The sequence below is a fragment of the Fundulus heteroclitus genome, chromosome 17, assembly GCF_011125445.2.
Source record: "Fundulus heteroclitus isolate FHET01 chromosome 17, MU-UCD_Fhet_4.1, whole genome shotgun sequence".
In the NCBI taxonomy this organism is placed as follows: domain Eukaryota; kingdom Metazoa; phylum Chordata; class Actinopteri; order Cyprinodontiformes; family Fundulidae; genus Fundulus; species Fundulus heteroclitus.
Genome location: NC_046377.1, coordinates 20,360,208 through 20,382,154, shown reverse-complemented (window position 1 = coordinate 20,382,154; position 21,947 = coordinate 20,360,208). Strand labels below are relative to the sequence as shown.

General features: G+C 41.5%; 2 protein-coding genes and 1 pseudogene across 2 annotated transcripts; all 3 read left to right on the top strand.

The window, feature by feature from the left end:
* Positions 1-871: 871 nt before the first annotated feature.
* On the top strand, positions 872-1,433 carry LOC118566576 (histone H2A-like). Its single transcript, XM_036149038.1, has one exon. The coding sequence runs from the start codon at positions 982-984 to the stop codon at positions 1,366-1,368; it is 387 nt and encodes a 128-aa protein (XP_036004931.1). The 5' UTR covers positions 872-981; the 3' UTR covers positions 1,369-1,433.
* A 2,014-nt stretch (positions 1,434-3,447) lies between these two features.
* LOC118566587 lies at positions 3,448-3,968 on the top strand (annotated as a pseudogene).
* Positions 3,969-5,520: 1,552 nt separating this feature from the next.
* LOC118566580 (histone H2B 1/2-like) lies at positions 5,521-6,131 on the top strand. The gene has a single exon (XM_036149042.1). It carries the CDS (start codon positions 5,614-5,616, stop codon positions 5,986-5,988), a length of 375 nt encoding a protein of 124 aa, XP_036004935.1. The 5' UTR covers positions 5,521-5,613; the 3' UTR covers positions 5,989-6,131.
* Positions 6,132-21,947: the final 15,816 nt, after the last annotated feature.

Sequence of the window (21,947 nt, the reverse complement as noted above, 5' to 3'; positions counted from 1 at the left end):
CATTAATATCTTACCAGCGTATCTGAGCTACTTTAGCATTGGTGCAATACAATATTTTCTTTACCAACCAAAAAAATGTGGCAGACAATGGTGTTCCCTACAGTAAGTTCCCAGCTGCAGGTTCTACAGGACAAATTTAAAAAAGGTTAAAAAAAACTATTGTACATAATTCCTGTTATACATTTGATTAGTGCTGCATTTCCTCTTGCTTTTTGTTAAGATGCAACTACAACATTGACAAACTTACATAAACAACTACTTTCATGCTGGCCATTGGTTTATAAACAACTTTCCCCCCCACAACTGTCTTTGGAATAACGTAAAGCATTAAGAACTGGGTGGCTGATGGTATTCTATTTGTAAAACAATTGTTTAGAGGGACGGATGTTTAGATATGGGCATGTGTAGTTTGTAGTGCTGGGGATAATTATCCTCCATATATCTAATAAGCCTCTCTTTCATAAAATCCACAATCTGGGAATACATTTTTTGCCTGCTCAGTCAAACTGATTAACAGTGATGATGAAATCCCCCCCCCCCTAAAATTACCTTAATCTATTAAGTATAACAGTAATTGTCAACTAGATTTGACAAAATGTCACAAAATAAACTAGCATCTGTGGTCTGCAATTGTGAAGCTAACCTTTGTTTCTAAAATATATTCAATGAACAAATATCAATAGATTATGTTGTGCTGTCATGTATTTATTCTTGTTACCATAAGGATCCCACATGGAAGTAAAAAATATTTAGTCTTAAGTTGTTGAACTTGTTGCACTTTGGTATTTTATTTTGTAGAACCCATCTTCTGATGAACGGAAGTGATTGCCGAAGTGAGGAAACTTGATTAAGACTGTTCTGATTGGACGATGTTCCGTCTGCTGAATTTGGACCAATCAGTGAACAGATGATCGCTATAAATGTCTGTATCCATCGAGAAGCCGGCATTCTTCTCTCGCAAAGAATAACCAAGTAGTAATCATGTCTGGACGCGGAAAGACCGGAGGCAAGGCTAGAGCCAAGGCCAAGACTCGCTCATCTAGAGCAGGTCTGCAGTTCCCCGTGGGCCGTGTCCACAGGCTGCTGAGGAAAGGCAACTACGCTGAACGCGTGGGTGCCGGAGCCCCGGTGTACCTGGCCGCCGTGCTGGAGTACCTGACGGCTGAGATCCTGGAGCTGGCTGGCAACGCTGCCCGCGACAACAAGAAGACCAGGATCATCCCCCGTCACCTGCAGCTGGCTGTGCGCAACGACGAGGAGCTCAACAAGCTGCTCGGAGGAGTCACCATCGCTCAGGGAGGCGTTCTGCCCAACATCCAGGCTGTGCTGCTGCCCAAGAAGACCGAGAAGCCCGCCAAGGCCAAGTAAACCTGCTTGGAAATCATTAAACCCAACGGCTCTTTTAAGAGCCACCCACATCTGTCTGAAGAGCATTTTCCCAATTACATAAATAAGTTTAGTTATAGGTTTATCAGTAAAATTAACAGAAGCGCGACTAAGTAAAGGTTGCTGCCATAATCAGATTTACAGGACTAACTATAAACGTGAGCTGTTGATTACCAACTTGCTTTGCAATATTCAGAAAAAGGGATTTTAGAGAATTTAGAATTTTATGGGATGCAACTCAATACTTGATGGGCTATTTTTCATACAGATTTAACCAGTAGCTAAAACAATACGACCACCATTCACACCAAATGCTGTTGAAATACAATAGACCCCTTGCAACCACGTGACTCCGTTACCCAGAACCCCTTGCGTGGCGGCCATATTGGTTGGCACGCCATTTGACGAAATGACGAGTTCTCCAGGTATTTTTCTTCTTTAGATAACGTATCACAAGATCGTTTTAAGCGTAAGTTGATGGTATCAGATTACCAGACCCACACAGCAAAAGCCTGAAGGGACGGAGCGAGTCTGTGAAATGCTGGCCAAGGGTTTCATACCGCGACACAGCTGCTTTATAAACACGCAGGCCAGTACGGACAAGAGAGCACGAAAGCCATGAAACCACTGGACGGCTGCAATTATTTTATATCAGGAAAAAGGCTCCAGCAACGCCCGCGACGCCATGAGGGATTAAGCGGGTCAGAAAATGGATGGATGGATGTTCAGACATGTTTGTGCAACAGCACAAAGCAGAGAGGAAGACCCGCCCGGTAGGTTAAAAAAAAAAAATCACTCACTACGGATTATTTAGGTGTTTTTGTCTTGTTAAAATGGGTGGGGGTGTCGGCGACATTGCAGCGTAAACACAGAAGTACTAGCGCCTGTGAACGGGCGGAGGGGAGGTGGCGATCGTTACACTGACCGGAGAGCCGCCGCTGTCTGGAGCAGCGGGAAGCGGGTGCTGCTCCAGACAGCGGCGGCTCTCCGGCCCGTGTAACGATCCCTACACGGGCCGGAGAAGCCGCTGTTGCTGCTTCAGACAGCGGCGGAGGGGAGGTAGCGATCGCTACACGGGCCGCTTCTCCGGCCTGTGTAGCGATAGCTACCTCCCCTCCGCCGCTATTTAAGTAGAACAATGACTAGAGCCGAATTAAGTTGTAATTTACCGGAGATGAAGTGTAGACTGCAAATTCTCTCGTAGTATGTTGGCTCCCCCAGTCCATTGGGAGGGTCTGCCTGCGCTCTTTTCATTGAAATTATCCAATTCTTTCTTCTTTCCTCATCCGTCGGTAAACGACAGAAACGTACATCCAACGATTTGGAATGCCTCTCTGTGCAACCGGGAGCGCAACAAGTCGTAGGCATTGCTTAGATTCCAAAAATAAACTAACTAAAAGTACGCTCTAAATCACCCGTTTTGTCATGTAGTAGACGGGCTGTCAGGCTAGCCTGCCCACCAAGATGGAGGCGCGCACCCCCGATCACGTGACCGTGACGTCAGATGCAAGGGGTCTATTACATGAAATGTCAAATGAAAAAATATGATGTATGAAGGTCACCCAAAAGCAAAATAAATGTGACCAATTGCTTATCAAGCAAACTTATTTATAACTTGGTTCTCAGCTTCTGTCACGGCACTAGACCTGTGGTCTGACACGACTAACAAATCAAACATGATTTGCAAAAGATGACCTACAGCAGATTGCATGTGCAAATTTTCATGTACATTGATTTGACCTGAAAAACCTCAAGTGATGAAGGGAACATATTTGGCTAAATAAAGTCATCTTTTTAAAATTTCCTGTTTATTTTTTGGTTCCTGAACCAAAAGACACAATCGTGCCGACCGTTTTTATCTGAGACGTTGTTATTCCTACACTGTGATTCATGTATTTTATTTTAAAATATTGTTCAATAAGCGGAAGTTTGTTGGACTCGTGGATAGGAACTAGATGCGGAAGTCAAAAGTTGGCGGGAGACCTGTCTTCCTTTACGTCCGCAGCCCGTGTTCAAAGCCTGATGTCCACAGCCGTCCTCCATCAGTGTTACTGAATCAATCAGAGAACAATGAGTGGACGCGGCAAAGGAGGCAATGCAAAGGACTCGGGAAAGGAGGCGCCAAGCGGCACCGTAAAGTCCTCCGTGATAACATCCAGGGAATCACCAAGCCCGCTATCCGCCGCTTGGCTCGCCGCGGTGGAGTCAAGCGTATCTCGGGTCTCATCTACGAGGAGACCCGCGGTGTGCTGAAGGTCTTCCTGGAGAACGTAATCCGTGACGCCGTCACCTACACCGAGCACGCCAAGAGGAAGACGGTCACCGCCATGGATGTGGTGTACGCTCTCAAGAGGCAGGGCCGCACTCTCTACGGCTTCGGAGGCTAAAGCAGCAGCAGAAGCTCAACCAGCAACCCAACGGCTCTTTTAAGAGCCACCCACATTTCTTTAAGACCATTCCTTTTTAAATTATCATCCCCAGTGCTGGTTATAGTACATCTTCATAATGTATATTTGTTTCAACGCTAAAACCACCTAATTTCAGCAGAAATTGTTTAACAATATTGAAGCTTGCTATAAAAGTACAGGCTTGATTTCAACCCGGACAGTTAAAGTACTTCTTGGTTTTTTTTTTTTTTTTTTTTTTGTTTTTTAGATCGACCAACTCTGAAATATATGCATTAGTGATCATATTTTCAAAAAATTTGGCAGTAAGATCGTGACTAAAAATTGTCTCTCGGTGACCGCTAGACTGAAAAGCCACAATTTGGGTCACGTGGTACGACGTAGTTCGAAAAAAAAAAATATATATATATATATATAATATATACACACAATAGAGCTTAACTCATCATCCAGGCTTTTCATCTTTATGTTTGGATCCATGGTCTTTTCATCCTGCTTCTCTAAAATACTTTTGATTACGTTTTCATGTTCAATTTTGTAAACATCATTGACAGAATGGACAAGGTATTTAGTTCGATGGTTCATATAAGTAGCATAACTGATATTCTGCACATTCATGTGGTTAAGCATCCTTAATGCCTTGGCAGGTGATAAGCCAGCAAAAGAATTGCAGCACTAAGGGAGATGTTGCCGGCTTTAGTGTTTCCGTCTGGTTGACTTTGCCAAACCCTTTTGTATTGACCAAACCCTGCCTGACACTCTTGTTGAACTGGATGTGCCACTTACTTAATTATTTTTTGGCTCAGTTTCTGTTTGACAAAGAGGACACTGTGTGAACAGTGACAAAAGATTTAGCTCTGACACAAGGAAGAATCTTTCTCCAGGCGACTATTGCTTTTCAACTCTGTTAAAAAAAGGATTCTGTTAGAAATTGTTGTTTGAGCAAGTTTTAAAATACAGGTAATCCAATTATATTATGAATACCTACAGATTTTGGTCCTCGTAATTGTCATCAGAGGTTGGTTCATAATCTGGATCTTCAACTCCATCATCAACATTAGTTGAGGGCTCATAAATATCAGCCGATTCAATAAAACTTTCATCCAAACTTCCTGTTATTGGATCCTTTCCTCCATAAAATTGAGTTGTGATATTATGACATTTTGGTCTCACTGATACACCTATATTAGGAAATTTTAAATGAGGAGGAGGATTCTAGAAATTTGTCTGAGTAAATAAAAATAAAAATTAATCTGACATACCTTTACAAATAAGGAATTCCTTTATTGTTGCACCATGGGGAAATTCAGTGGCAAAGACAGTTTCAATTAATACAGAAAACAAAGCTAATTTAATGTTAGTTCTAAAGCAACAGCGGACGGGCTTAATCAGAAACATAAACGTAAGATGTGAACAGTGAGAAAAGTAAAAATTAAATTACCAGAGTAAATATTGCACAGTTAATAATAATGCATACTCGGGTTTAAAAAAGATAAAATGTTAAACTGTCGTAAAACTCCAGCCTATTTGCAGAACGAGCTACTATGCAACATGCGTGATAGTACAGCAGCATTTCAAAGTAGCAAAAAGTATAATTTTGGATGAAATGTTGCATTGCTTTCCTTTCTTAAGGCTGCACATACATGACAAAATTAATCTAAAAACTTCTCACGCACACAGCAAAAACTTTTTAACCGTCTCATGAGCTGAGCCAATCAGAGGTCGGGGACAGCGCAGTGTGATTTGCATGCAGCCTCTATAAGATCAGACTCCCTCCCCCTGCTGGATCATTCGTCGCTGTTTGCAGGAACAAGTGATCAGGATGCCTGAACCCGCCAAGTCTGCGCCCAAGAAGGGCTCGAAGAAAGCCGTGACCAAGACGGCCGGCAAAGGAGGCAAGAAGAAGAGAAAAACCAGGAAGGAGAGCTACGCCATCTACGTGTACAAGGTGCTGAAGCAGGTGCACCCCGACACGGGCATCTCGTCCAAGGCCATGAGCATCATGAACTCGTTCGTCAACGACATCTTCGAGCGCATCGCGTCCGAGGCTTCCCGCCTGGCTCACTACAACAAGCGCTCCACCATCACCTCCAGGGAGATCCAGACCGCCGTGCGCCTCCTGCTGCCCGGTGAGCTGGCCAAGCACGCCGTGTCTGAGGGCACCAAGGCCGTCACCAAGTACACCAGCTCCAGGTAAACAACCTGTTTACCGTCAACACAACAAAGGCCCTTTTAAGGGCCACACAAATGCAACTTTGAGCTGGACTCCTATTTTGTTTAATTGAAACATTGCTTACAATTTTGCTGCTGATCATTGACTTTTAAAGTTTAAAATGTTGCCTTCTCTACAAACTAGTTGTCATTCTGAGGCAATTCTGACCAGTTGCCTTCTGAAAGAACCACTTATGTTACCTTGAGATGAATGATTACTGTCTAAATAAAATTGAATTAATAGCGTACAGCCTTTATCTGTACTACTTCTGTTTACACTCCATCAAAGGCTGCATAAATGTCATTACCAATAAGTAATGCAATATCTGCATCGGTTTGTGTGAAAGTGACTTTCTTAAGTTTTTTTTTTTTTTTTTTTTTTTTTTTTTTCTCTTCTCCAATGTCCCTTTTACAAGGTATATTTTAATCAGCTAAATTTCGGGACCTGTTTTTCAGGTCCACTGACTTCCAGGGTTTTAATGACAGCCTTTAGTTTGAATTGAAAGTTTAATTTCTTTTTTTTATGAACGGGGAGGGGGAGCCTAAATTTATAGGCTTAAAGGCATACTATGCAACATTTTTCAGTTAATTAATGTGTTCCATACCATTTTGGATGATTAAATGAGTCATTTCAGGTCGAACAAAGGTTTTCTCGGCCGCCCTGGGGGTCTGTGGGGGAAATACCGCACTTGCAAGAGCAAGAGCTCACGGCCCGCACCCACAGAAGTCTTGCTTTACGGGGAGAACTCCATGTGTTTTTGCCCTGCCATTCACTATATGCACGCGTGAAAGCAACAACATAAACATGCAAGCATATCGAGTTTTATTTTTATTATTATTATTATTATTTTTTTTTTATTTTTTTTATGTTGGCGAAACGCTACCGCGGCAGCCGCGGCGAGGCGGCGGCGGCGGCCGCGGCTTGGCGAGGCGGTGGCGGTAGCGTCTCGCCAACATAAAAAAAAAAAAAAAAAAAAATAATAATAATAATAATAATAATAAAACAGACGAGGCGGCTGCGGCAGGGGCCGCGGCTTGGCGAGGCGGCGGCGGCGGCGGCGGCGGCAGCGGCCGCCGCCTCGCCAAGATAGCGCTGCGGGAAGCTTGATGTTCATACCTTCACTGTGTTAGTCATTGTTAGTACTGCCGTTTTTTCCACTTTTCGTTGTTTGCCTGTCTGCTAAGCTCAAAACAACAGCGCCTGGCTTGTCGGAGAAACCAGAACAGCTGAGCATCTTTACCACAGTGCACTTTTACTTTCGCCCTCTGGGGGGAGCCTCGCTGGAAAATCAACCCCGGTTGCATAGTATACCTTTAAAACTTTAAAATAACACCAATGGGCTCTGCCTATGTCCTGTGAATAAATGTGTGCTGGCACTGGCAGGATTCAAAGTGCTTTACATACTATCTAGTGTCTGGCTCACCGGGTTGTTAAACATTTTTCCGACACTAGGGGGCGTAATAGGTCAATGGACGCTAACTTGGTGCAGTTTTATGAAAGTCATTTTTACTGCCAGAACGGCAGTTTGTGTATTTTATTTGCATTATGTAGATTTGTCACCAAGACAGACCCTTATTTTGAAAACTTAAAAAGAGAGTTTGCCGAGACTAATTAGCTCTACCTGCGCACCTGTGATAAGTGCACACCTTTGATTGACGTGCTAATTATGTGAGCAAGCCGGTTATTAGCAGAGAAGCTGTGGAGCAGCAGCAAGGAAGGAAGCTGAAGATGTTTGTTTGTTCTTCATTTCTACTTTTATGCCTGGGTCAGCCAGCGAGGTATGTTAATATAACTTTCTTTGTTTACTGTCTTACTGTTACTATAAGTTTATGTTGTATTTCAGTTCGACCTGTCTCCAAGGAGGAGTACGTCCCTCTTTTTATCTGAAAGGCTGTATACCCTGTTGTGTCGGCAACAAACAGGCCAGGTTGGCGATTAAGAACTACGCCAGCACCTTGATAAAGTGGGTTGCACAATTTTTGTGTGTGCTATGATAAGTTTATTATAGAAGTAATGCTCCCAGAACAGGTGAAGCGCCTAATGGCTCCTACAGCATAAAAACTTAATCTTCAGTTATTAATTGCTACGTACCCCGGGGTACCAGTGACAGATTTTTGCTGCCCTCTGGCCCCTCAAAGTAGCAGCTATCTCTTAGTGCTGCAACTAGGAGTTGCAGGAATTCACGGCCAGGACCACCGTCTTCCACAGCCAGGTACACCAACAAAAGAAAGGGATAATCTATAGGACGAAGTTTCTTTGAAAGAAGAATAGACAATTAATAGTCATTATGCACAAGAAGAAATTACAATTTTGTATTAAAAAAATGCCTAAAATCTATACATAATCTTATATTATGTCTATGACTGCATTTAGGAAACGATGGCTGTTTCTCAATTCACGAGAACGCGTGAATTGTGGTGTATTATATAGCTCAGTGATTGGAACAGAAGCGTACTCGTGACGTCATGAGACGCGCAATTCTTTAGCATTTCATTAACATTCAAAACTATTTATACACTACACCACAATAAATCTTATTGATTTTTTTTTTTAAAAACATTTCTAATTTTTAAAAAGCCTAAAATCTTTTTTTTTTTTTTAACAGAACTGTGGGTATAAAAGCAGCAGTCGCGGGAATTTCTTTGTTGGGAGTTGTACTGCTCGTAGTTGGAGCGTCGATTAAGACTTGCAAAGAAATCATTCCTTTGTGGAAACAAAATGAGCAATAGGCGCTCTATTGCTGTTAGTCACCTTTACCAGCAGACTGCACAGCGGGCGGCGCAGTTGAGGAGGCAAATACGAACCAGGAGGAGATTGATGCAGCAGAGGAGGATCAGAAGGCAGGCTTTGCTCGCCCACCTGTTCCAACTGGTAAGCATTTTAAGATTGACAGCCTGTTTTCTACTTTTATCTTTACAAAAAAAAATTGAGGATGGTATTAAACATGTGATCAGGTTGTAATTGTGACTATTTTTCTATGAAGAAAAACCCAATTTTAACATTAGTAACAGTATGTCAGTAGTGTTAAGCCATTTCATTTGCACCTATTGACCATTACAGCATTGAATATTTAGAAAGGACGAGTCATTTCTATGTCTGCCCACCTTTACAGTGATTAATCTTTAAATTATGTGCAGTAAGTTCAGCTCATTCTTTAAGTGAAATGTTAAAAATACCAGAGAAGGGAAGCCAGTTGTTACATTTACTATATATGACTAGTTTTACAGCACTGTACATTTTACTTTTTATTTCTTGAGAACTATATTAATCTGCATGTTAAGCAGGTATAGTTTTATGGTGTGAAAAGGTGAGAACTAAAAAAAAAAAAAAAAAAAAAAAAAAAAAAAAAACAAATTTGGTAACATTTGGCATTTTTTATTTACAGGAAGAAAAAGCAACAAAATATGTGAGGATAAACACCTTGGTACCAATCCTCCAGAAGGAGAACTGAGACCAGCCTTCAGGCTAAGAAGGGCCACCATCGTCCTCCTCCTTCAGATGCTGCCCATCCAGAAGGCCCATGGATGGCCACAGGAGATGGAGGTGCTGGAGACTCTCTACTGGCTGGCCTGTGGTGTGTCCTACAGGGCAACAGCTGACATCTTTGGGATGCCCCTGTCCACTGTGTGCCGGGTGGTGCACAGAGTTGTCAACTCCCTGATGGGCATCATTGCAAAAATGATTTTCCTGCCAAAACCACAATATTTGGAGGGAGTGGGGGCTGGTTTTGCCCGCCTTGCCGGGAACGAGGCCTTCAGGGCAGCAGTTTGTGCCATCGATGGGTGTCATGTCCGAATTGTTCCACCTGCAGAGCCACAAAAGAGATGTTATATGAACAGAAAACTCTTCCCCTCAATCATTCTGCAGGGTGTGTGTGACGCACGTGGAAGGTTTTTGGACATTTACATTGGCAATGTCGGCTCTGTCCATGACGCACTACTACTGCGACGCTCGCCATTGTACAAAAATGCCTTATACCCACCTGAGGGCTTTTTTTCTACTCTGCGATGACGGGTACCCATAGCCTCCGGTACCCGATCACCCTCCTGACACCCTATTGCCAGCCAGTTGCCAGTAAGATCTCTTACCTTCTTGTTCATAAATAGAGCCAACAATGACACATAATTGATACAAAGATTATACTAATTGGATAGAACATTGAGACATATTAGCATATTACCTAAATTAAAAGTTAATTTTATATTTGGTACAGGCCAAGTAGAAGCTCGCTACAACAGACACCACGCCATGGCAAGAAACATCGTTGAGCGTGTCTGAAGATACGGTGGCGCTCGATCTTCTTTAAGGCGCTGGAGGTCCGCCCGACGTTTGCCCCCAAAGTCATCGCCGCTTGCTGCACCCTGCACAACATTTGTCTCGAGGCAGGTGACCAGGTTGACGTGGAGGAGGAGGTTGACCCAGAGGAGGATGGTCATCCAGCGGCTGAAGACGGGGAGATGTCTGGAAGCTGCCTCCGAGCCAGACTGGCAGCCCAGCTTTCTTGTCCAGCAGAGCTGCCTGAATTTTTAAGTGAACACGACTACATCTGACCTAACAGATGTAGTCGTGTTCACTTCCTGCTTCATTTCATTGTTTTCCCCCACTACCTGTCAAAATATGTAAAATAATAATTACATTCATTTCAGTTCCAACTACTTAATTGTGTGTTTTGGAGGCATTCTCTATTTGTACATGTTAATAGAAGTTATTTCTTTCTTTTTAAAAACAATATGTTAGTAACAGGAACAGAATCAAAGTTGAACATATTTTACAAATTAACAAAGTTAAATCACTTGGATAAAATGTTTTTTTTTTTGGGGGGGGGGGGGGGGTTAGATACTGTTACTATTGTTTTCTTTTGAGTGAGGACACAAAGAATAGAGAGAAAAAGATACTCAGTAAAATAGGAAAAACATTTCTAGATTTTATTTATAACTTTTTGACAATTTTTTTTCAAGAAGTGCCAAATGTTTGTTGGCCATTTCAGTAGCCTCCATCTCTCTGGCTTCCTCCCTAGCCAAGGCTGCCCTCTCCCTCTCCTCATCCTTCTCAGCCTGCTCCTTTAAAAAGTCAAGCAGGACCTCACTGCCTCTCTTCCTGGCCTGCCTCCCTGTCCTGTCTGCTGTTGGGGAAGGGGTAGAGGCTGAGGTCGTGACCACCACACCGTCTGTGGCAGACGAGCTGCTGGCTACAACCAGAGGAGGACTGATATTATGCTGCCCCTGGAGTGCAGCATCAAGCAGCTCATACCACGGCCAGGTGGCAGCAGTCAAACCACCAACCTCAACCCCTTGCCCAGTAGGTGGGTCTCATAGCTCCTGAAAAATGGTTTATCATTTTAGACTTAGACTTTCTTTATTTTCATTTTGTATGCACAGAGTGCATACAGAACAAAATTTCGTTTCCATACAGCTCAGAATTTTAGTTAATGAGCACAATATCCTTCCACACTGTTTTCTGTGGTAATACCAGAAATGTGGTGGGAATAATACATAATGTGAGCTAATATTATGCAGGGAGTTTTGTTATTTTACCTTATATTTCTGCACTAAATTGTGCCACTTCTTCTTGGCCTGCTTTGCTGTGACCTCCAGGCCAGAGGCTCTCATGAAATCACTAGTTTAAATTAAAAACAGGTTTAGCGTCACAAGAGCTAAAGATGGACATTTAGGCAGACATAAATCAAAACTACTCACTCCCATCCAGTTTTAGAGGAGTTCCTCTTGCCGGTGAATATGCCCTCATTGGCAATACACCAGTTTATGAGGGCCTGTGTTTCTTCTGTTGTCCCTGTTTAAAATATAAATGTCAATTATCTATTACTTTACACAGACTGAACATATTTAGTGACCTATATAATAGCTGATAACTGATTCTTCTGCTTACGGTTATGCGGTTTGTCCATAACATCAGCCATCATGGTATGGATGTTGATATTGTCCTTGGGAATAAATAGATTTACAATTTTTTTCCCAGCAAGTATTGAGTTAAAAAAGCAACACAAGTCAGTCAGACAAACCCAAAGCAAATGAACGTTTTGCCGAATTAAAACAAAAAACGGCATCAGAACGAGCGGTAGTTCACACACCACTAGGCCGAGAGAAGTGAACAGCAGGTTTCCCTCGGAGGTCTGTGGGTCACTCTGCTCCGCTCAACGTCAGTGTTTTTTTTTTTTGTTTTTTTTTTCCCCAAATTACTTTGCTAGAAAGCACCGCTACAGGAATAATTGTTTCTTACTACTCAGCGGTGGTACGTCACAGTTGAGATTTAATCTTAGCTCCAGAGTAAATCAAACAGTGAAGTTTGCATGTTCCTGTGTCTACTGTCTGTGTAGCTGTATCCACAGCTTTACATGTGCATTTTAAGAAAATGGAAAACTGTTTAACATACTAATTTATCTATATGTTCTGGTTTATGGATAAATTAGATTGTGCTGTTTTATTTTGTTTCCTTTCAAAGCCACACCACCTGAACTGAAAGGTCTCATGAAATTCTGGATGGGAGAATTTAGCAGCACGTCTGTCTGTGGAGTTTGTCCATAGCAATGACGATATTTTAGCCTGTGGAGTTTGTCCATAGCAATGACGGCATTTTAGCCAGTATTTGCTCTTGCCAAACTGGCTTTGGTCTGCTGTGATTATTCAACATGCCTTTGGAAACATGACCTGCATTTATGCTTTTTCAGAGTTTTCCATTTATGTGAAGCGGCATTGTTTTAATGAAGCCGTTATGTTGTGAACATTTAGAAACAATAATTCAATCTTCTAATTTTCTCAGATAACAAATTCTATACATATTAGATGTGGAAATCATTAACACAAAACATGTAACAACAATGTTCAGATGAGATATTGCATGTCTCTATGAATCAGTAATGTTTTACCAGTTGTACTGATTTTATAGATTCATACTCAGGCAGTTTGAAACATCCAGTTGAAGTAGTTTATTGATGCAACATTTTGTTGTGTACATGAGTTTGAAAATAAATCATGAAAAATACTAACAACTTTTTCTGATTCTGTTATGATAAATTCAAAGTCCTAAAATAAATGTACAATTTTCTGAGCTCTCAGTCCCCTGGTTTGCAGAATAGCCTTCACCATTCGGTATCCAGGGTGAAGTTGCCTGGATTTAATGTCACTCACACACTGGTCTAACTCATCATCCGACATGGTGGTGTATAATGCCCTCACCGAAAGACCTGACTGAGCCATCCGTCGATATACAGTCCGTCTGGAAATGCCTAAAGGTTTGGCTATGCATGTGACAGGGAGATGGAGTTCTAGAAGACTGTAAAGGTAGTCTGGGGATATGACCATCTGCTGCTAATTCTGAAATGGAATGGTCATTATTGATTAAAATTGTGTAAAATTACAGTAAGATATTTAATCTAAGAAGAATTACAGAATGTGGTTATGTTACCGGCCTCAGACCTAGGGGAAATCTGGGCCGGCACAAGCGATACACAGGCAGGATGCGCTGTGGATCTGTGAATAATGAGGAACGGACACGTTAATACGTTGTGCCTGGCTCTGCTGGCAGCGGTTTATTATTGATTGCGCATGCGCGGGCAGGGACTACAGAAGTTTCCTCGTTTGTTCATTCACTCACAGTAACGCCCTTTACTGACTAGGTGGTCATCGACATGTGTCAGTTAATGTTAGAAAGTTGTTCTAATCATCATAAAATAATCTTTTCAAAAATGGGGGTGTCTGTTTTAGTAAAACATTAATTCTAGACCCACTATACTTACATTCTAATATCTAATAATTTTCAAAAACAGTAAGCTTTTTAATCAATTGACAAACCCAAACAAGGTTTTTTATAGTGTTGCTAAGCAACGAACATTTGGTACCCCAAACTAAAAAGAATGTAAATTAAATTACTATTAAAAAGCAGAGAAACTGATACCCAAAGCCAGTGGCGTGCACAGACATTTTGGGGGGCAGGTGCTCAGGAGGGGGGGAGGGCACTTTTTACCGCACGTGGAACACTTAATTATCAAAAAAAACAATAATAAAATACACACGCATGTTGAATGAAATTTGACTTTTATTTGTAACATTCACTAAATGTGAGTTTTCAATGGAAAAAAGTCACACCACCAACAGAACAGACTAAAGCGTACTACTTTAAAGCAGCATCCTCCTTGGTGCCATGTCTTTAAAGATGTTGATGACCTCGCTGTGGTTTACCTCAATGTCTTTTTCAATGGCAAGCAGAAGAAGGTCAGAGAGCCTTTCTTCTCCACACAGGCTTCTTAGTTTAGTTTTGATGATTTTCAGCTTGGAAAATGATCTTTCAACTGAAGCTGTGGTCATTGGTAATGTTGCATATATTTGGATCATTTTGACAAAGGCAGGAAAGATTAGCTGGTCATTGTTTTCCCTCAGTATTGAACATATTTCTTGTAGGTTCTTTGAAGTAAAAGCTGGAGTGGAAGACCTTTAGTTCTGTCTTAAGCTGCTCCTCATCTTCTCCATAGAAGATGCAGGCGACCGCGCGAGTTCACGTGACAAAGGAAGAGAGATAGGCTGGTCGGGTGTGCGCAAGGAGGTGGTTCATTTCGGGGCATTGTTTCAGTCGTTTTTAATGGCTTCAGGTTTTTCACAAGATAATTTCAAAACCGACCTCAGTAAGATCCTTTATAATATATCAGGGCAGTCAAAACTTTGTTATTACAGTAGCAGGCTACACACTCCAGGTAGGAGGGTGCACTTATATATATATATATATATATATATATATATATATATATATATATATTTATATATTTATTATACTATACTCAATCAGTGCCTGTCTACTGTAACATGCATATTCTCCCTACTCTCCTTCTCTCTCTGTCTCTATCTCTGTCTCTCTCTCTCTCTCTCTCTCTGTCCTCTCTCTCCTCTCCTGTCTCTCTCTCTTCTCTCTCTCTCTCTCTCTGCTGTCTCTCTCTTCTCTCTCTCTGTCATCTCTCTCTTCTCTCTCTCTCTCTCTCTCTCTGTCCTCTCTCTCGGTCTCTCTCTCTCTCTCTCTCTCCCTCTCTCGACTCTAGCTCTCTCTCTCCCTCGCTCTCCCTCATCTTCTCCCTCTCTCTCTCCCTACTCTCTCTATCTCTCTCTCTCTCTTCTCTGTCTCTCTCTCTCTCTCTCTCCTGTCCTCTATCTCTCTCCTCTCTCGTCTCTCTCTCTGTATCTCTCTCTCTCTATCTGTCTCTCTCTCTGTTCGCTCTCTCTGTCTCTCTCCTTCTCTCTCTCCTATCTGTCTCTCTCTCTGGTCTCTCTATCTGTTCTCTCTCTGTCTCTCTCTATGTTCTCTCATCTGTCTCTCTCTGTCTCTCTCTCTGTCTCTCTCTCTCTGTCTCTCTCTCTCTGTCTCTCTCTCTGTTCTCTCTCTGTCTCTCTCTCTGTCTCTCTCTCTGTCTCTCTCTCTGTCTCGGTCTCTTCTGTCTCTCTCTCTCTGTCTCTCTCTTGTCTCTCTCTCTCTCTCTCTACTCATGTCTCTGTTCTGTCTCCTCTCTGTCTCTCTCTCTTTCTCTCTCTGTCTCTCTCTGTCTGTCTCTCTCTCTCTGTCTATCTCTCTTGTCTCTCTCTCTGTCTCTCTCTCGTCTCTCTCTCTCTCTGTCTGTTCTCTCTCTCTCTCTGTCTGTCTCTCTCCTCTCTCTGTCTCTCTCTCTCTCATGTCTCTTCTCTCCTGTCCTCTCTCTCTCTGTCTCCTCTCCTCTCTCTCTCTCTCTCTGTCTCTCTCTCTGTTTGTCTCTCTCTCTGCCTGTCTCTTCTTGTGTGTCTCTCTCTCTGTCTTCTCTCTCCTGTCTCCTCTCCTCTGTCTCTTCTCTCCTCTGTCTCTCTCTCTCTGTCTTCTCTCAGTCTCTCTCTCTTCTCATCTCTCTCTCTGTCCTCTCCTCTTTCTCTCTCTGTCTCTCTCTCTGTCTCTCTCTCTGTGTCTCTCTCTCTGTCTCTCTCTCTGTCTCTCGTCTCTGATTGTCTCTCTCTGTGTCTCTCTCTCGTCGCTCTCTCTGTGTCTCTCTCTCTGTGTCTCTCTCTGTCTCTCTCTCTGTCTCCTCTCCTCTGTCTCTCTTCTCTGTCTCTCTCTGTCTCTCGCTCTGTTCTCTCTTCTGTCTCTCTCTCTGTCTCTCTCTCTCTCTGTCTCTCTGTGTATCTCTCTCCTGCTGTCTCTCTGTGTCTCTCTCTCTGTCTCTCTCTCTCTGTCTCTCTCTCTGTGTCTCTCTCTCTGTCTCTCTCGTACTCTCTCTCTGTCTCAGCTCTCTGTGTCTCTCTCTCTGTCTCCTCTCTCTGTCTCTGTTTGTGTCTCTGTGTCTCTCTGTGTGTCTCTCTGTGACCACCATAGACATCATATACGTAGACGCGGTCATACGGCGCAGGGTGGTCTCCGCACGTCAACGTCCACCGTCCATATTGTATGTGGGCAGAGAAAAAGTTTCTGTTATGTGAACGTGGAATCAGAAAAGATGCCTCATTCCTGTGCGGCAATAAATACACACACACACACACGCATATATATATATATATATGGCAAAGGCTAGAAGGTTCCAATCAGTGTTGCCAACTCAGCGACTTTGTCGCTATATTTAGCAACTTTTCAGAACCCTCCAGCGACTCTTTTTCGAAAAACCACAATAAGAGCCCTGGAGAAATAGAAAAAGTAACCAAGCTCCTTGACTACTCCTCTATAGACATCGACAAGATTGTCCAGCAATGGCGTGTCATCCATCTTAGTAAATGGAACAAGACAAAAAACACACTGGGATTCTGGAGTGAGGTCTGGAAGTTCAGGGATGCAACTGGTATGAACCCGTTTAAAGAACTTGCCATGGCTGCTGTGTCTGCATTGCCCTTGCCACACTCAAATGCTGATGTTGAGAGAGTATTCAGCCAAATCAGAGTGGTAAAAAGCAAACTTAAAAATCGGATGTCTTTGCAGACACTTAACTCCATCCTATACATCCGATATGGACTGAAGCTGTCTGGTGAGGCTTGTTACGAGCACCAGCTGCCTGATCATGTTTTGCAGCTTTTTGGCATATCAGCTGCTTACTCATTTAAGTCAGCTCCCTCAGTTGCTGAACTTGCCATAGAGAGCCTTGACCAACATGACGATGACCCACTCTTTCTGTGAGTTGGCAAGTACTGCCTGTGTGTGGAGGGAAGTCTTATTAGTTTAAAAAAAAAAGTACCATTATTTGCTCACATTGCCATTGATTCTTTGTTGTCTTTTTTTTGTTCCATTTAGATTGATAATGTTAATGTTATGGTTCAAAATGTTCATGTTTTACCATGATTTGTAGGCTCCTTAGTGGCCCACAAGAGCAAAAAACAAAAAGTTTTATAAAAAAAAAAGTAAAAAAAAAAAAATTTGTATCTCCGCCATTGTGTCTCTCTATGTTTCACTTTGCCGGTCCCAAGCCTGGGTAAAGGAGGAGGGTTAGTATAGTGATAAAATACATATTAATTAAAACAAATAAATAAATAATAAACAAACATTAATGGACAGAAAAAAAAAGTAGCTCTATATATCCTGAGTGTTTTTACGCACTTTTTGTCTTTCTCTAACAACGTAATTTCTCCCACAGCACAAATAGGGCTTGGGATCTGCGTTGCATTGTGGGACGTGGCGGCCATGTTGATGGCAACGCAACGTTAAAATACATCTGACATAACGTTGTTGAACGAAGAGATGTAGAAGTAGAGTTGAGAAAGAATAGATAGAAAAAATTTTAAAATCCCGAAAAGGATCTGAAATTTTATATCATCCTATGATACTTACTGTCTGAGTGTTAAAATAGCTCCTTATGTCTCTTTTACCGGGACACAATATAAAATCGCTTTTAACAATTATTAAAAGAAAATATAACACTATCTTATCTGTAATGTAATAATATTCAAAATAAACAGCCAGATTCAAGCATTTTTACCAGACACTAATGTTTGTACTAATTTACTTATGGACTGTGTGGAAATCTATGTAAAATCAAACCAATGTGTTCCTCTGTTTGTACTTTATCCTATTTCCAAAAGTAGAAATAGTCAATTAAATAGCACTATTATTATGTGGAACCCTAATTATGCTTTCTAAACAAAAAATAGCAATGTTTAGGCACCATCTCGTATTGTTATACTCTATAAAACGAATAACACTTGCTATTTATATCTGAACCGCCTTAAAGAGATTTTTTGAAAGCTTACATTCTTTGCTTGTCGATTTTTCCAGCACTCTTCAGAACTCCTGCCTGACACAGAATATTTAGTTTTATAAAATAAAAAAAGTTTTTTGTTGATAAAAAGTATTATACTTCAGAATTAAATATTATTTTAAGATGTTAACGTTGGTTACATACATTTCTTAAGTTCCACAAATGAAAACTACTCTCTCCTGCTTCTTCTATCGCCTGTTATAGCGTGGATAATATATTTTTTTTTTTTATTGGGACTAGTTTCGTAGTCTAATATTCGTTGTAGTAACTGCAGTATTCTAGTGTGAATTAAATTTATATTTCGCGCTGCAAGCATGCACGCACATGCACGCACTAGAAAACAGCCAACCAGGGAGAGAGAAGGCGGGACTTAAGGCAAAACAACCAATGAGAGTGGAGTTAAACAGCACACAGCACAGTTACGTGCCCTGCTAAGTTAAAGCGACAGGAAAACCGACTGGACACGCAGGCTGGCAGACGGAGCTGCAGCAGCAGCCGCCGGCCCGCCGCCAAGCAGCGGAGCTGCGAGAGGAAAATAAGCGACTGCTGTAACAACGATTGTATTGTAAATTATAAACATGTTATTCACATCGAATTATTGGTAGGGACATGTCCCTATGGTCCCTATACAAACCTACGCCCATGGTTATCTCTGACACTCGTCCGTGGTTGCGCCTCCAGGCAGGAAAGCGGTGGAAAGTTAACCCATTTTCTATGTTTTTCCCATGGCGATCATGTGTTGCGCTGTTACAGCCCACAATACAGCAACGGTTTACCATGGTTGAAATCAAGTTAAGGTGAAATTAATCAAATTAAAACACGGCTGAGAGAGGGAGTACAGTACGCGTTAGTCATAGGCAGTAGTCTGAGTAGCGGCGGCGGAGGCATTCAATATGGCGGCCATGGAAAGTAATACGTCATGACGCCCAAGCCCTATAACATGCACATCACGTCATGTGGCAGATTATGCAAATTAGGTGATGACGTTATTTAGCGACTTCTGGTGACTTTTAGCAGAGCCAATAGCTACTTTCCTTACTGAGGAGTAGGCAACACTGGTTCCAATTCACAGCCAGCCTCCGTGGTTTTTGCGGTATGCGAAGGACGCGGTCCACCTGGGTCGAATCCTTCTTGGGCTGGACCCCTTGAATTGGGACACACCCTATGTATAGAATTTCATGCACAAAGAAAAGCAATACTACAGAAAAATTAAAGCAATAAACTCACCGTTCAGTTAGCGTTATCTTACATGACCACTTCCAAGATGCTGGTTTTCCTTCAGTCCGGGCACCACGTCACGTGACTAAGAAAACGTAACGGGATTGGCTGGGTGTTGGACACCACAATCCATTGCTAATGTCTGTGACCTAAGGTAACTCTCCCCTTTTTACGCTGAATTTAAGACAGTGAAATGGAGCAAGTTGAATCTCAGGAGGCTGAAGATATTGAGTAAGAATTTTGAAAGGTTGAATTTTTTAACACTGAAAAATTTAAATAAGTATTGAAAATGTAATCACTTTGAAATACTAAATTGAATTTTTAGCTTAGAGAAAATTTTAACCTAAAATTTTTTTTAGGTTAAAAATGTTTTGTGAATATATTTTAACACTGAAAGAGTAAGTACAAACATACATTTAAATTTCAGTGGTATTTTTAATTCAGATCCCAGCGACACAGATTTACTTCCATAGAAGTTTTATAACGGGGACGCAGTGTCCATAACCAAAGAATTGAAAGGCTGTGGAGAGATGTTTGGTGTGTTGTCACCGTGAACTACCGTTATCGGTGTTGGGGAGTAACGGATTACATGTAACGACGTTACGTAATTTAATTACAAAAAAGAGTAACTGTAATTTGTTAGTTACAATGAGAAAATATGTAATTCAGCTACAGTTACTTCAGAAAATATTAAGAATTACAAATTTAGTTAAATTTTTTTAAAAATATAAAGAAAAACCTTTGCGAAATATGTAATATTTTTATTGCTTCATGCCCTGGCTCCTTGTCTCTATCACTCTGATGATCCATCCTGTGCTGGTGGAGCCTTCTGAAAGAACAGCAAGCGAGCGGACGTTTCACGGTTTTATTTCAGCTCAAGCAGCGCATCAAAAATGACAGCCTTCAAGCACAAGCAATGGAAATTTAACGAGCATTTCATTTACATTTGTGAAAATGGCTCAAATTTAACCGTGCAGTGCAAGAAGTGTTTGCCGGCTATCAAGAACTTGTCCACTTGGAAGCAATCTATGTCAAACCTGAGGAAACATTTAGAGGTAAGTGCAACTCACCGATAGACGAAGCATATTGAGTAGGGATGGGAATCGAAAACCGGTTCCTGTTCAGAACCAGTTCCGTGTTTTCCAATTCCATGGCACTGTTTGGCAGCTAGCTTAACGATTCTCTTTTCGATTCCAGCCTGTTTTTTTACGCAAGTTACGCACACGGCCATTCAAGCAAGTACGACGTGACCAGGCGTAAGACTAGAAAAGAAAAAAAAGGCGCCCCATCGGGAAAAGCAATCCAAAGTTTGGCTTCATTTTAAGGAAGAGAAAGATGCAACAAGGCGCTTTGCAATCATGCAGTCTCTTGTTATTCACACACAACAATAAACATTGAGAGCCGACGTGTGTTGTGAAACTGCAAAACTTCAGAAAATATTTTGATTTTCTTAAGCGGAAAATCAAACGCGCATCTACACAGCTCAGCGTTCAGTGTTGCGTTCTTGAGCGTCGGAAAGCTATGGTGCATTCAGGAGCATGGGACATTTCATTTTTACAACGTAAAAGGCACAAAACGGAACAGAACTTAACTCATACAATAATGTATTTATCCACAAACAGTGTGGGCTTTCTTACAATACTGAATGCTCTATAATTGTAGTTCTGTTATTTTTGAATTTGCACATCTGCTAGCTTTTTATTCTAAAAAATCTATAATATTACAGCAGCAAATTATCAAAGTTTTTCAAAGCCTGTTTAAAAGCTCCAAATGGGGCTTCAGATCATACAGCAACAATTGTGCTGTCATTGTTTTACAGGGCAGAATTTGCATTTGCTGACTCTTGTCCTTTAACTACTGATGGATATACAGTAATAGTCATAGAAGTGACAATTCCTCTGATATAGCAGGGGATGCAATTTTTGTCAAGGAGTTGCCAAAAAATCCATCCTCCTTGTTTTAAACTTAAAAATCGTCACACACACATGAAACTTTTTCATTAAACGGATGCCTTCTCCATTAGATTTATAAGTAACTGTCACAACAAACTTACATTTTCTTGTATTCTAAACAACTCACCTAGTGTATTTAAGTTTGTTCGTATATTCATTTTTGAACATGGGTCAGTACTCATTAAAACCTTAAAGTAATCAAAAAGTAATCAAAAGTAATTAGTTACATTACTTTTTAAAAGTAATCAAAAAAGTTACACTACAATTACATTTTAAACAAAGTAACTTGTAACTGTAACGGATTACAGTTACAAGTTAAAGTAACTTACCCAACACTGACCGTTATGCACTTGAGTGTCTGGCTGACACTGCAGCTTTGAATCCTGATAGTGAACTGGATTTGGCCTGTATTCATTTTGTAATGCTGCCCAGACTAAACCGGCATTTAGAACTGTTTTCTTTGGCATGGGACAGACATTCACTATCCACAGAGCAAGGCAGACCACCTCACCAATTGTGGATTAGGAGTCAGTTACTGGAAAACACCTCCATACATGACCCTTCATGCGAGCAGG